This window comes from Zerene cesonia, chromosome 8, assembly GCF_012273895.1.
Source record: "Zerene cesonia ecotype Mississippi chromosome 8, Zerene_cesonia_1.1, whole genome shotgun sequence".
In the NCBI taxonomy this organism is placed as follows: domain Eukaryota; kingdom Metazoa; phylum Arthropoda; class Insecta; order Lepidoptera; family Pieridae; genus Zerene; species Zerene cesonia.
In genome coordinates this window covers 6,787,324-6,803,688 of record NC_052109.1, presented here as the reverse complement: position 1 = coordinate 6,803,688, position 16,365 = coordinate 6,787,324, and the positions used below count along the sequence as shown (strand labels likewise).

The window sequence follows — 16,365 nt, the reverse complement described above, 5'->3', positions numbered from 1 at the left end:
TATGAAAAATTATTATGTATATCTCCAAGTGTAGGTATATCACTTGGCAAGAGCCATGTTTCCTGGAGGGCAATAATATCCGCTGAGTCACACAGCGCCTTAATACATCCACCAGACCTCTTCGATCCTTTACAATTAAAACTTATTATACTCATATTGGCATATAGAATGTAGAGTCGAACCGCTTAGTCCGGGTACACGGAACATCCACCATAAAGCGGTGCCTAGAGTCTGTGCGCCTCGACGACCGATGGAAGAACTGCTATTCAAATATTTCGTATTCAGTGCCACACATTGATTGAACATACAATATTTCTATTTAAAATCAAACTTACACCTAATTTATTTCCAACCTTAACCATATCCCTGAACGTATGTTTAATATATTTTTAATATAACCTTCTAAACAATATAACAGCCGCAGCTGATGTCAAGATCAAAGATGCAGGATTCAAATGGTTTCCTGAGTTTATTCTGCACGTGTCTTCTGTGTTATTGAAGTAAAGGAATGGTGTGTTTTGTAGACTATAGTTTGCTACAGCGCCATCTATTTTCGTCGAATCGACACTTTTTACATGCGGCATGCGCGTGAGCTTCCACAATTCGTCTGTTGATCGAATAAGAGATTAGTGACTTGAAAAAATATTTAAATAAATAAATGTTGATATATTTTTTAATCCCTTTCACATTTATAGAAATAGACGTAAAAAGAAAGAGACAACGTTTAGTTTAAACATAGATTAATGATGATTAGAGTAAGCTGTCGGGGTTCGAGACCGGGAAGAGCGTGCAGGAAATAAATTGATTTTTCAATTTATATACACATGTGGATAACATATAACTGCTTAAAACGGTGAAGGAAAACATCGTAAGGAAACCGGCATGTCCAAGAATCAAAAGTTCGACGACACGTGACATCTTGGCCAGCGTGGTAGATTATGGCCTGAACCCTCATAGGCCGTCTTGGGACACAGGGGAACGTGTATGGGCTGATGATGATGAGAGTAAGCTGGGTGTTAAGTTTGACGTTTTGAAGCAGTCCTAATTTCAGTGTGGAAAAATGGCGGAGCTATAGAGCGTCTAGCGCCATCGCTTTCCCTCACTGGAATTAGTACTGCTTTAAGACGTCATGGTATTGCATGCTCCGATTGTTGTTGTACAACGCGAAACAAAAATACCATTTTTTGATGCAGTTATGAAAATTCTGAATTACAAATTGAAGCGGTTGTATTTAATTTGTTCTTTTCAGATGAAAAAATCATAGGCCTCTGTGTCCCAGCAGTGGGAACATATATAGGCTGATGATGATGATGATGAGATGAAAAAATGAAGATTGAGAGACAATGAGACTTCATTCCCAATATTTTTACATAATAAGAAAACATATCATGCTATATATACTTTCATTTTAATATAATATTCGGGTAGTGAGCATCTCAACAATATATAGAAAACAATAAAAATAAAATGCATAAGAATGCAGAATAATTATAAAAAACACACAAAAAAAAAATTAACAATGTGGATTAGATCACGCTCCATTCAGACTCATTGAACCTGACCTCCAGTCGAGCAGAAAATTAATTCCAAAGGTCACTGGTTCGATACCCGGCCCGTTCATTGTATTCACGGAGGAAATAATTATCAATTCCGTATCGGCCTCATTAATTTTCCGTAATTTTTTTCGACTTCTCAACTTTTGTCATAAAATTTTTACGTTATTGGAATGTAAAAATGGCAGGGAAGTTAGGACAAAGTTACAATGCGGCCGGAGCTATTCAATAGGCGTTTATAAAACACCTTAGAAAAATAGTTACTGCGAATAGAATAGATACTGTTTATCTCCATTTTGATTAGAAATCATTTGTTTTAACGTTACCTTATTTAGTAATTCCTACAATTCCTACTAATATTATAAATGTACGAGTAACTCTATTTGTCTGTCCACTCTTTACACCTAAACTTGTAAACTAATTTGGATGATATTTAGCACAGATATAGTTCAAGAGACGAGAAGGAAACGTTATTGTTTTTATTCCGGCAATGGATGACGATGGATGAGTTTATCCTGACAATTATGTTTGTATACAAAGATACAAATTCTACTGAGGAATAACATAATGAATGAGTATAAATAAATAAGTATAGAATACTTACAAGTACTTCTGTTATCAGCTGTGTTGTTATAACATGCAAATATAACAGCGTAATGTTCATAATTCACGTCCAATAAGGAGTACCTTTCTGATTTCTGATCTGCAATATAGAAGTTAATACTATGCATTAAAATTTCAATACATTTTTCTTATTCTACTACAAAGGTCATCGATCGCAAAGTCTCTGGGTGGGTACCACTCCAGCTTCTAAAATGGGACCAAATTACAACAGCTTCCTACACAAAATAACGTCAATGGACTCAAAACCCATGGGATTATCAAGAAGCCAAAGCAAAAAAGGCTCGAATTAAGAACCATTTCATTTTTGGGACATCAGTAAAAAAATATTAAAGTGCGAAATCTAAGCCCAGTTAATATAATAACATATAAATATAATAATATATTATAAGTTAATAAATAATAATAATAAATAAATAACTTTGTAGCATTTAGAAATAAGAGACTTTTTAACGGATATTCCGAAGCGAGGTCGCGGCCCACGGGAGAGTTTGGATGACCGACATGACAATGGATCTAAAATCTCAGCCTCATTGTCTGACGATTTTATTTTATTTTATTGGTTTCCAAACAACTTATACACTAATATAACAGCAGCAGTAATAATGTACAATTAATATAGTTTATTTATTTATTTATTCTTTATAGTTATAGTTCTATGTATACATCTATTCTATGAATACGCAAACTATTTAGTGCGCAAGTTGAACTAAATAAAAAATTAAAAAAAAAATTCTTTATCTAATTTCTTGGTATTTATCTATTTTTTTTTTCTTTACCTGTATAAGTGACAAACAGTAAATCACCGCCGCTATCATCAACAGTGAGAGCGACAGATCCATTGTAATAACTGACTGTGTTGTTGACAACCCAGCTGATGGAGATATCTGTGGTGTTGTTGGTCTTATGGTTGAAGAGTACCATGGCACAATCGCCTTCGATCTCCAGGTCTGTGGCTACAGCTGCCAAGTACCATTTCCCATCTAGCTGTAAGAGAATTTTATAAATGTAGATATAAATTCATAAAAGTCGTTTTAATTACATAAAATTCGCATCACAGTCAATTAATTTGAACACCTAGTCAATGAACTTAAATGACATGATGAAAGTACTTATTTTTTAATACAGACAAAAAACTATACCGCCCTCAAATTGAACTCGATCGAAATCAAATTAAGCTAGACATTAGCTTTCTTTCGATAATGACGGCTCTTCACAATTTTATTTGTTACATATAAGATTTGATTCACGGCGATGTCTCAAATCACCTAATTCCAATAATAAATAGTTCATTAGCGAAAATTATACACAAAGTATACTTATCATGTCAGAAAGAACACTAATTTTAAACTTAGACTATCTTATGTAATATTATATATTGTTATTATCACTACATAGTATAAAACAAAATCGCTTTCTCTGTCCCTATGTCCCTATGTATGCTTAAATCTTTAAAACTATGCAACGGATCTTGATGGATTTTTTTAATAGATAGAGTGATTCGAGAGGAAGGTTTATAAGTATAATATCATCTACTAAACTACTCTGAATTTAACGCGTGCGAAGTCGTGGTCAAAAGCTAGTTGTGAATAAAATTAAAATCTTATTTCAATATCTGTTATCCCTAAGGAAATAAGATTTTATTAATTGATTTTATAAATCTAAATTTATATTAGTAAAATGTTTAAACACTCACTCCCTTCAAATCCACCTCCCTGGGACTCACAAGGGGACAGCTGGCATTCTGAACCACAGCTTTGACAAAAACAAACAAACACACAAACGGTAGAACACGAAACATCTTAACGAGATCGATGCTGCTTGCGTCCGAACAACTGACTTACGTCAAATTTAACGGTGTTTTATAAACTTATTGTAAATCAATTAAATACTATTTCCGCAATCAAAAACTTCTTTTCCTTATAAATAGACTGAAAAAATGTCTTAATTATCTTGTACAAGACCCTCTGTTTTCTGTGTTTTTTTTTGTTTGTTTGTGTTTTGTGTTGTTTGTTCACTTATTGTTCATTTATTGAAGATGGGGTGATGAATACTGGGTGTTTGTGAACTTTGTATGGATTTTATTATTTAACTAGCTTCTGCACACAACTTCGTCACATCCACCCATCAGCTACTCAAGATAAATCCTATAATATGATATCAGTAATATTATAAATGTGATAGTGTATGAGGATTGCTGGGTGCATGTATGTATGTTCTTTTAAGCGAAAACCATTGAGCGGATTTTGATGATTAGTGCTTATAGACTACTAGAATAACACACAATTTACAGTAGTAGGTACTAACTTTTACCTGTGGGTTGGTCCTCGGGTGAAACCGCGCGGCAGCACTTGTATATAAAGAGATTCGATATCTATAATAATATAATCAATTCATAAGTTTCGTGAATTGATCAAAATTACGAGTCTATTTGTGCAACAACAAAATAGGCAATGCCATATTTTTAACAATTATATTAAAATCCCCATTTATCCTAAATAATTAAAACGCTTATTATCCATCCCATACACCACAACGGGATTTAATATCAATGACACACAAATAATTGAATATTAAAAAGATCGGACCAGCGAGTCAATACCCTCTCTAGAAGCGACGTCTATCAGAGATATCAAGATTTATCTAGACTAAGATACCACTATATCAGCTCTAAAAACACGTATATCCGTTCCAAACGCAATGAACGATGCGCAAAGAAATTTTTATAGTTTTGTTTACTGTTTTTCAAGTGATTGTTGGTCAGATATTGCAATTCGGAGAATGCAGGAACGTGAAAACCATGGAGTTATTCCAGATCGATAAGGTGAGGTTTCTTCTGTGATACCGATGTGACCTCTGGTGTGGAATCACCTAGTGATTTGGTGTTTTTACCGTCTATTCTAAAATATTTTCAATAATTCTTTAGTACGGCATTGTCTATAGGGGATAGAGGGTATATATAGAAAATGTTCAGGTTGTGCATTGTATTGGATTACAATTTGTGCTACTTAAGACGTCGGTTTTACTCGTGATCTGTGTGGGTGAACCTACGTATGTACTATTTTAGATTATATCTTTACCAAATTAAGTAAAGAAACGATCAGTAATTTTTGCGTGAAAGCAAAACAAACATACCTATATGTTTGTAATATGAATAGACAGGATTCTAAAGTGTAACTCATTGAGGTATTTAGTTAAAACTTTCGGTAGGTGTTCTTTATTAAAGTAACTTACAAATAACGGTTTGCCCCGGCTTCACTCGTCGTATGTGTGTATAGTGCCTTAACAAAAACGCCAAAAAATACCCGAATTGGTCGAGCCGTTCTCGAGTGTTACGCTTAGCAACACAATTGGCGTTTCCTTTTTCTATAAATAAATATTCACATATGTGAAAGACGTCATAGTCATGTCATGAAATGGAATACGTTTTTCGGAAAATGAAATTAAAATACGTATATAATACTCGTGCTATTCCCATAACGTTTCCCTGTCAGTTGTATAAAGCATTTTCACATTTCCTCTTTATGTTTCCAAGTATTTTAGGAAATCGAGCGTCAGTGGGCGGCAATATGTCTACATTAGAATATACGTCTGTTATTTTCTTTTAGCGTAGACTTCACTGAGAGCTAACTTTTCAATGCTCAGTTAAATGCTTTTTGATATCGTATTAAGGAAACGTTTGAAAAATGCGTCATTTGTAAGTCTTTTGATATTTTATAGGTGACATTTTTATAGAAGACCAGCTGCGCCCCGCGTTTTCATCCGATTAAGTCCGTATCCCGTAAGAATATAGGGATAAAAAGTTGCCTATATGTTATTCCAGTTGTCCAGCTATCTACGTACCTACGTAGATAGCTGGTTTTTGTGTGAAAGACTAACAAACACACACACATCCTTACAAACTTTCGCATTTACAATATTAGTAGGAATAGTAGGATAATAGGATTAGTAGGATGCTATGTCTGCAACTTACGTGGTGGTCATTTTTGCATATTTATATGTTTATGTTTATAAAGGATTGAATGGCTAAAATAATCTGGATGAGGTTTGGAACAATCATAAATTATAGTTTAGTTTTTCTATATTCAAAGCCTCGGTCCAAGCCATAAAGTATTTTCAAACAGTTTATTATCTTTCATCTGACATTATGTTAATTACATGTGTTTCAAAATTTCAGTTCCTCGGCAAATGGTATGTGATAGAGAAATTTCCACTATGGTACGAAGTGGACGGCCACTGTGCCTATAAAGTGGTCCAGCTTTGCGGGCGACGCGTTAGGATTCAGAATGGTTTCGTGAAAGGTGACATACAGTACATAATTCATGTAAACAGCACCTACTCGTCTGGTGATGATGCTGTGTTTCCTATAGAAGAGAACAATGTAGGTATGTTGAAAACGATGCGTTTATCAGTTTTTAGTGGCAGTTCTGATACCACTTCTGGTAGCAATCCAATTCCGAGTCCTTGTTCCGGAAAAATTAATTGTTAAATTAAAATCATATTTAATTTTTAGTTTTATAGCATTGAAATGCTTTATAAATGAGAAATTTTGATATATTATTTTTATATGTTTATATAATAAATAATATGTTTTAGTTCTTAATATTTATTAATATTTAATATTTAGTTTTTAATTTCTTATTTGGAAAATTTTGTAAGCTTTTAGATCTCATGGAGAAGTTATATTTAAAAATAGGAGCACCGAATAAAATAAATTTTATCAGAATAATAAATATACATTTTTTTGTGGACCAAATATTAATTAGAACTATATTTATACCAGGAGCTAGCCTTTTAAACGTCGTTCCTAAATAAAAAACTTTATCAATACTTTGGTCACTTCATAAATATTTTATCCCTTTAGAAATATAAAACTTTTTAACAGATTTTAAACGCGATTTATTCATTATATTATTAACCCGACGTTTCGAACACTTTACAGCGAGCGTGGTCACGGGGAGACTGGCCTGACTGACTTAAAAAGTTTTTAATTTCTAAATGCATAATACTCGCGTAAAATCAAACACAAGAAAATATTATATTTCATCCCTCTCACTAAACTGTAGTTCCATTGTTCATACAACTGAAATAATAAAAAAGCTAAAATAACTGTGCTGTACAAGACAATCGTTGCCTTTTTCATGTAATTCATAAACAAACAGAATTCATACAATACTCAACAATATTGAAATACAAAAGGTATCTCACATTCTGTTTGCCCCGGGCAAAAGCCTGTCATTTATGCGTTAAAAGTCCAAAAGAGCACTGAAAACAAATTGTAAATAATTACAGACCCCGTCGGTGTGCCCCTGAATGTTATATCAACGGATTACACGAATTACTCGGTGCTTTATGGCTGCAGAGTAAATGGAAATTTACAATTGAAATATGGTAAGTTTATTAAAGACAAATTTGATCTGTAAGGTGAAAGTTTTACAATGAGTCTCGGGAGTTATGCAAATAGCGTCGATTTGCGTATGAAGTAATTTGGTTTGGTTTGATGTGTGTTTTTCAAGAAGTTCTCTTTATGTGACTTTATCTATTAAGATAAACAGACAAGACAACCTGTCGCTAGAGAACACTGTTCCAACACGTAACTCATAATAATATTTTATTGACATGTTACACGAAAATAATAAAATAATAAGAATTCAGTTTTCCATATTAGAAAAGACCTAAAGAAAGTTCCACGTGCGCTTATGTAAAACATAGACTATATGCTGGATGTATTGTAAGTGTGTGCCACTAGGCTTACGTTAATTTAATGGCTCTGGGAATTGAAATTAGAGCCTTACAACTCTCACAGACTCACACAGACCATGTAGTCAATGCATCGAAGAATTTCATCAAACAATTGATAAGAAACCTGAGCGTAATTATACTAAAAATTCACTTCTTCGCAATAACAGTTAAAAGAGGTTAGAAAGAAAGACTCTCGCAATGAACGCACTACAATGCGTGATTGCTCGCTTAGTAAAAAATTGGTGCCTATACATTGCAATCAATGTATAACTTTCAATCTGTTATTGGTCTTTATTATCAGTAGCACCTAAGCATTATTTAACATAATAAGCGTGTTTTCAAATATGAAGCTGCCCTGTCCACATAGTCCTCTTTAATCCGTTTTGTTGATTGATGCAACCGTCATTCACACTCATCTTTAGCGATAATATGTTTTCTTTTTATTGTCTGTTATCCTTATCGATTTTTATAAATATTTTCAGTCAACGCCTGGATTCTTTCACGAAGTAGGACGTTGTCAGCGGATCTTCTGATGGAAGCGCGATATCAATTAAAGCTACTGCCTGATGCCAGTAATGTGTACTTAAAAAAGGAAAACCACAGTGATTGCTCTTATCAGTGGACTGCAGAAATACATGCCCTTAATATTAATGGCGTAAACGACACTGTCGAAGAAACACAGGAATGTAAATAAGATTTTTATACTGGATTTTATTGTTTTATTCTTGAACAAGATTCAATTTTATATCATTTCAACTCTTAGAAACTATTTTGTCAAAAACTTCAATATGGCGTTTCGCAATATGACCTCAATCCCCTTATACACTATTTCTTTTTACATTCGGCTCTATTTAAAATTAACATTAATTTTCATGAACTATCCATCCAAGTTTACCCTGATCGTGAAGGTGGAAGCAAAATTATATCGGCACTGGAAATCTGAAGGTCACGGGTTCCAAGGGTACGTCGTCATAGTATTTCGGAGCACATTTGCTCCTGTCCTCTTTGACCATTTTATCATGAATGTCATTGACACCAAATTGTTGTAATGGCTTCATCGATAATTCCTTTGAAACCATGTTTAGTACTGGGTTTCTTGATAGTATCCAAATGTACACTGAAATCACATTAGAATTCAATTATTACGAGAACTGCAGATACTTGATAAAATAGTAAATAAATTCTTAAACTATAGAAAAAATGCACCAATTAGACCGAAAGAGAAGTATTTAATTAGTGAATTAAGTGTTTAGTAGGATACACTAAAATGAAATCAAATAGAGAAGCTATTACAGAGAAGGAAGTCAAATAGAACATGAAATACTAGTTGAAGTGCCTAAGGGACACCCTATTTTCTATTTTTTCATAATTTCTTATTCGAAGAGCATTTCAATGCTATAAAACTAAAAATTATACTCACTGAAGTGTTTATCAATAAGTGGGCTGTATTGACATGTATATATTGTAGCATAGTAGTTGTAGTTAGTAGCCAGCACCTTGAAAGGATACTTTCTGGTCTTCACTGTGGAGTAAAGTAACCCTTTTTATTATGATTATCAGTTCTTGGTAATCAAGACATGAGAATAATCAAGTCGTTGGTTGCAAATGTTTATATAAGCATATTGTAAATTATTATATTAATCACTAGCTGCGCTCCGCGGTTTCACCCGTGTAAGTCCGTATCCCGTAGAAATATGGAGATAAGAAGTTGCCTATATGTTATTCCAGTTGTCCAGCTGACTACGTACCAAATTTCATTGCAATCGGTTCCGTAATTTTTGCGTGAAAGAGCAACAAATACACACACATCCTTACAAACTTTCGCATTTATAATATAAGTAGAATAGGATTAGTAGGAAGGATTTTAAAAATTTAAACAAATTTGAAAAATTATATCATTTGAATGTTATGAATTGTAATTAATCCTCATTTTCCCTAAATTGGTTTAGTGTATGAAATATTATATTAATAATAATGTTACTTGAATCAAAAGTTAAATCATTAGTTATGCAAACTTTGAGGGTTTCAGCGAGATAAATAAAGAAGACCAATTTATAAAATCGACCATTACTTCGCACTTTATCTGATTGCTATATGTTAAAAGAGATGTTATAAAAAACATAATATCATTATTTTCTTATCATCAGTCATGACGTCACAACATTGAGAAGAAACTGGCATGTCGAAGATCAAAAATTCGACGATATGTCACATATTATCATATTATGACATCTTTTAACCAGCGTAGTAAATCATGGTCCGAACTCTGTAAGTAGGCCTGTGTCTCAGCAGTAGAAGCAAATATGGGCTGATGATGATGATGAGGATGGTGATGATGATGAATGGAATAAAGAACAAAACAACTTACAACGCCGAGGGGCATTCTTAAAAGCGAACGTCAATTCCAAGTTCGCTGCGTCTTCCACTCTTGTTGGTATTTCTACTTTTCCTATGCTGTACCGATGGAAAAGACCTCTGTCAACTCTCGACTGGTTGAGATAGATCCCTGATGGTCTAGTCATAAGTTCTAAGGTAGAACAGTTGTTGAGATTCTGGCCATCGCTGGAGAAATGGTATGCCTGGTACCATTTTCCGTAAAACTGAAAGTATACAAGCAAATATCGATTACTGATGGTTTCAACTTACTTCATGCAGTTATTAATTATGATTTTAACACTAAAGAATTTTAATAAAAAGCAATTATACCATCCCATTTTATGTGCAGTACCGTTAAGTATTCATAATCGTGTTTATTTAACAATTAGATGCTCGTCCCGGCTCCGCTCGATCAAGATATCAAGATTCTACCTTTATCCCAAAGGAACATTTAATCGAGATAAAAAGTATCCTATCACCCAAGTCAGCTTATACCCTGTCTGTATACCAATTTTCATCAAATTCCCTATAGAAGTTTCAGTGTGATTGACGGACAAACATCCAAACGAACAAACTTTCACATTTATAATATTAGTGCGAAATGTGATAAGCATACAGAAGATTTCTCACAAAAAGCTTAATCGTATCTTGATTTAATTTTTTTTTTAAATCTACAAACTCTGTTCGGAAAACTGAATGAATTGTTACTAAGCATAAGTTGATTTTTTGTCGGATAAATAAAAAAATACTCACATCTGCTATTCTAAAGTCCTCTTGTAACGCTATATTTTCTGGACATTTTCCTGGAATAGTGAAATAGCCATACGCATTAGTGAAAAATACACAAAATACGATTATATTAATCATTGCGACGAACTGAATTCTCTGACTGTAGAAATCAAAGAGATGATACGAATAGTTTCTCAAAGGTCAGAGGTTATCGACTCATTCTAAGAATAACGCGTTAATTAATTTAATAAGAATTAAACCTTTTATTATTGTCCTGGGTATCACAATTTGACTTCTAAGATTTATTTAATGCTTTTATTTATACGGAGTGCAAAAAGGCTAAGAAGAATCCGAAAATTAGTGCCATATTAATTAAGTTAAGACACATTATTAATTATCGATTTTTGATGTCACAGCGGACAACTGAGCTGGTGGTTTGTCTGGTAAGTGTTCACCATTGCCCATGAATATTCGTAGAGGCACTACCTCTCCGCCGGCTTATAAGAAGTAAGGGATAGGAAAAGGATTGACGACTCGAAAGAAAGAATGGACTGGGAAGGGTGAGGCTAAGGAAACTGCCCTCCCGCTGCCTCCCTTAACGTACGAAACACAGTAGCATGCTGTTCTTTCACGCCAGTCGTCTGTGGGGGTGTGATACCCACCCCGGTGCGAGCTGGCCTAACTCGTAGCAAGGCGTACTCGACTTCCACATTAAAATAACATTCCGAAAAATCACGTTAGATTAAATTTATTTTTTACTTTTATAGCATTGAAAATGCTTTATAAATGAGAAATTTTGAAAGAATAGAAAATAATTATATCACGAGGCGGGATTCGAACCCGCGTTTTTTGCCTAATCGTAGCAACGAAGTTTCTCATTTAGATTAACAAAACACATACGTCTTTAGAAATTTGTTTTAAAATTTCAACCTATGACATTCCCTTTATAAAATGTTTGTATTCTTCCCTGTGTAAAAGCTAATTAAGTCTAGTTTTTAATAGCTTCGCATGATATGGAATTATAAGCTTAATCCACACATCAGCAGTCACAATCATAACAATAACAAATAAACAGTTCTCTGTATTGATAAAAACTTCTGTGAAAACCCACGATATCTCAATCGAAATAAACAATTATAACTAGGACGCTTTAAGGTGATGAAAAGTAAGTTTTTTTGGATGTTTTAGGCCTTGTAATGTATCTTCAACAATTTATTTATTACTGAGTTTCTTGCCGACTCTTCTCTGAAGAAACTGCTTTCCGAATAGGTGGTAAATTTTAAAACTGTATTATGAAGATTCAAAGGTGCATATATATTAAATATTTGAAGTCGAATCTGAGTTTATCAATTTGGTTTTATTTGCTTAAAATAAATTTACTTATTTCTCACGTCATCACTAAAAATACTATGTTCTGCTAGTCAACATTATTTTATTAACTCAATAAACATCAATGAGTCAAATTTGTGATCAATATCGAACTTTATTCGTTCCTTTAATTAAGTTCGGTTATTTCATTAAAATAAGCATATTCAGAATTGTATTACCCACTACAGACAGAGATTGTCTATGTGCCTTAAAATGTTAATGTATTGATGGCGTATTTTTAGTTCCAAAAGTTTTTAAATATATCCGGTGTTCCAGCGTATCGCATATAAATATTTTCTAAGACGGAATTCCTCGAATGTCAATCTGTAATCAATCAAATAACTTGCTACTATATAATATCTTGCACAATATTCAGTGAAATATCAAAAGAATTCTCAACCTCACAACATTGTACACAAGGCAATTACCTTTCCGTCCTATTACTTAATTTCCCATCAATCGTCTTCCAAGATTATTCGCCATTGCCCTTGCTAAATATAACCCACGATTTATATAACACCAGGGGTCATCATTGGATAATTATCATGTAGGAGTCAAACGCAGCACTCGACACGGCTCCGTCGGGCAGACAACAACATTTTACGAAATGTTATTCGTCTTCATTTGTTTTTGTCTCACCACTTTGGCGTATGGCGCCGAATTCACATTACCCGGTGAATGTCCTGATGTGAAAATCCACGACAAACTAGATTATACGAAAGTAAGTTGTTTGGAATTTTGCAGCTTTGCGTTCTAGATACAGTATCGTTTAAAGTAAATGAGCTTATCAGCAGATCGGTTTTCTATGTAAAAACTCAATTGCAACATTGCGTTGTATTAATTAAGTATTAATAAGACGTTAATTATTCATTAAATTCAGCCTGCGTCTTGATAGATGCAAATCAATTCTTGGTTTAGATTTGTATTTGTTTAAAATTCACTTATTCATTGTTTTTAGTGCAAATGCTCGTAATGGATTCGTCTATTTTAAATGCTTATTATTCCAATGACGAATTAGTTTTAATTAGCGTTATAGCTTGTATGTCCATTACTAAAGAGAAATTGCAGGGTGTATTTCGTGTAAAACACAAAGTAAACAAACAATTTGTCATTAACATAGGAGCGAGGTTCTTAATTTTACTGATTTTTTAAGTTTTCGTTTTGATAGGAAATAGTTGGTCCCATTTTAGAATTTGGAGTGGTACCAAGGACATCGGTGAGTTTATTGTAGATAGGAATTATTTAGATAATCTATATATATAAAATTCTCGTGTCACAGTTTTCGTTGCCATACTCCTCCGAAACGGCTTGACCGATTCCTCTGAAATTTGGTAAGCATATTGGGTAGGTCTGAGAATCGGCCAACATCTATTTTTTATCCCGATATTCCTACGGGATACGGACTTACGCGGGTGAAACCGCGGGGCGCAGCTAGTATGTATATAAATTTTCCCCGCGTGGAATTAATCATGTAATGACTGTCTATTCCTGATTTATTCCAAGGGAGCATTCAATCGGTATAAAAGTATCCTATCACCCAAGTCAGCTCACATACTGTTTAATACAAAATTTCATCAAAATCCGTTCAGTAGTTTCAGCATGATTGACGGACAAACATCTAAACAAACAAACTTTCACATTATTATATTAATGTGATAGTGTGAATAGAAGCTCCATTCAGATCTTCTCTTATCAATAAGTTATTGAAAGAAGGTTAATGCTATTAATTACTGGTATAAAAATGTAATAATAAATAAGAAAAATAAATGAAACATTGTTAAGCAATGTGATTTTTCAATTCACGATATCTGGAATATACATTTCAGAAAATATAATAACACTCTAAAAATCATGACCTTATTGCTGTCACTCTGAATAATAAATCACAAGTTCACTAAATTTATGTATACATACACACATAAATTAATGTAAACGAGAAGTCACTAACTATTAGCATAATAAACAAACAGCGTTAAAGTAAATATATCAATTTTGCTTCTAGTTTCGATTCTTCTCTTTTGTCTCCCTTTTTCTATCTGTCTTTTCTACTTGTCTTATTCGCTGTCTATCATTTGGGGCCTTTCAATACCGGTATAAAAGAAAAGCGACTAACAACTCATGTTTAGTGTCTATTATGTATTTAAATCATTACCGTCTTACCATAAGGGCACACGGAGCCCCTGTCCAGGGCCCCCATACTCAGGGGGGGGGAGGACCAAGAATTTCCTTACTTTTACTACTTTTACTTTCAAAAACGGCCCCAAAAGTTTACGCCATAGCTTAAGCCGGCCTTGATTGACATGAATTTGAATTCTGACTAATTTCGTTATCATACAGTTTTCAGGGCTCTGGTACAATGTGGGTAGTTATGCAAGCGATGGACGTAGTATTTATGACTGCGCCTCCCTCGATTTCCAAGAAGACAACCTAGGCTATACTCTACGAGAGACCTACGTGGATCTGGACCAGGGGAACAGAACTCAGAAGTCGTATTTCGCAAGGGTTGATCCAACGTTTGACGCTGGCAATAAGGCACAATTCATAGTCAGCCATGAGGATGGAGGTTTGTACATTGTCACTATAATTTTTGTATACTTTTCTTGTTTAAAGTACGCAGTTTTCCTTCATTATGAATGAAGTTGTGCCTCGCGGTTTCACTCGGAAACCAAGGGCAAGATCAAGTTGTATAGATAATGTGTTATTCTGGTTTATAAGCTACATCACGACCAAGTATCTTCAAAATTCATTGTGTGGTTTTCGCGCGAAAGAGTAACAAACGCGTACAGTATATACATCAAACTCAAACTCAATCATTTATTCATTGAATTAGACTTCTTATAGAAGCATTTTTCAATCGTCATATTATACAGTTATAAAATTTACCACCGGTTCGGAAGGCAGTTTCTACAGAGAAGAGCCCGCAAGAACATCTGTAGTTGCTCTTTTAAAAAATCCTCATTAGCTTTAACATTTATAAAAGTAACACTTCCATATTATTTGTGAGATGAGTTGTACTATCAGATGTATTGGTGGTATATAATAATGACTGATGATTGATTTAAATAGAAATAATAGCGTTAGGGTTGTTAATACTCTGTGAAATATGTTTAGATCAGCACGTGTAAGTAGTTATTCTCCCGTGTATAGTGACGTACTTGTGTCCTATTTAATTTCTATTTGAATTTCGTAGTTTATAAAATATAAAATACGACCTTTGCTGGTTAAATGTCATGCGGCACAGTCTAGTTCACAAATTAAAGTGTTTAATCTCTGTAATGTCTAGAAAAAATGTATTGTAACTTACGAGTAAACATTTGTAATAAACAAATTAAGATAAAAATAAATCAAGTCTAAAACCATAATTCTTCGAAAATGCGATCACTATAAAAAATTTTATATTGTATTGAATAAAATGTCTTTATTCTCAGATAAAGTTCTTCAATTCCCCTTCTTCATACTGTCTACAGACTACGATAGCTACGCCATAGCGTATACCTGCAAAACTTTGAAGAAGAAACTCCGAACACACTATGGTAAGTATTACAAAGTGTAATATATATACAATAAACAACTGAACTAGAAAACTGCGCAGACATAAATATTTTACCTATTTTAATAGAATTATAGATTCCGTGTGGTGCCAATAGCACCAATAATCTTATGTGGGATTTGAGCACGCTTCGGCACGAATCACACGTCACTTTTAATAGCTTTCGTTACATATAGCAATTTTAATTGAAACAGTCAACTAAGATGATTTAACATCAAGTAGATAGTACAATATTCTGCCATTTTAAAGATAAGTTCGTGGTAGAGGATTTTCATTGTACAAGATGCCACTTCTCTCTCTCTCACAGGCCCATGTCCTGTATATATTATATCATCTCTAATTATATGTCAATAAAATAAAATATAGTTTAAAAAAACTAAAAAACACGCTTTTCAAGCACATCAAACTAAAAACTATAAAATAATT

The 16,365-nt window shown here is 33.6% G+C and overlaps 4 protein-coding genes across 4 annotated transcripts in view; 2 read left to right on the top strand and 2 right to left on the bottom strand.

Annotated features, from left to right (window-relative positions):
- Positions 1-389: 389 nt before the first annotated feature.
- Positions 390-3,975, bottom strand: LOC119828743. Its single transcript, XM_038350985.1, has 4 exons — positions 3,871-3,975; positions 2,954-3,161; positions 2,158-2,256; positions 390-607 (listed from the first exon to the last, which is right to left on the bottom strand). Exons 1-4 carry the CDS (start codon positions 3,973-3,975, stop codon positions 390-392), a joined length of 630 nt encoding a protein of 209 aa, XP_038206913.1.
- An 861-nt stretch (positions 3,976-4,836) lies between these two features.
- LOC119828741 (lopap-like) lies at positions 4,837-8,610 on the top strand. The gene is made up of 4 exons (XM_038350984.1): positions 4,837-4,998; positions 6,352-6,559; positions 7,467-7,565; positions 8,399-8,610. Exons 1-4 carry the CDS (start codon positions 4,882-4,884, stop codon positions 8,608-8,610), a joined length of 636 nt encoding a protein of 211 aa, XP_038206912.1. The 5' UTR covers positions 4,837-4,881.
- A 101-nt stretch (positions 8,611-8,711) lies between these two features.
- Positions 8,712-11,173, bottom strand: LOC119828622 (insecticyanin-A-like). Its single transcript, XM_038350844.1, has 4 exons — positions 11,046-11,173; positions 10,285-10,516; positions 9,337-9,438; positions 8,712-9,033 (listed from the first exon to the last, which is right to left on the bottom strand). The coding sequence occupies exons 1-4, from the start codon at positions 11,157-11,159 to the stop codon at positions 8,837-8,839; spliced, it is 645 nt and encodes a 214-aa protein (XP_038206772.1). The 5' UTR covers positions 11,160-11,173; the 3' UTR covers positions 8,712-8,836.
- Positions 11,174-12,927: 1,754 nt separating this feature from the next.
- The window catches only part of LOC119828531 (lopap-like), a 6,773-nt gene continuing 3,335 nt past the window's right edge, over positions 12,928-16,365 (top strand). The window contains exons 1-3 of the mRNA XM_038350712.1: positions 12,928-13,110; positions 14,727-14,952; positions 15,818-15,922. Coding sequence (XP_038206640.1) covers positions 12,997-13,110; positions 14,727-14,952; positions 15,818-15,922 — 445 coding nt within the window. The 5' untranslated portion in view covers positions 12,928-12,996. The remainder of the gene's footprint in view (positions 13,111-14,726; positions 14,953-15,817; positions 15,923-16,365) is intronic.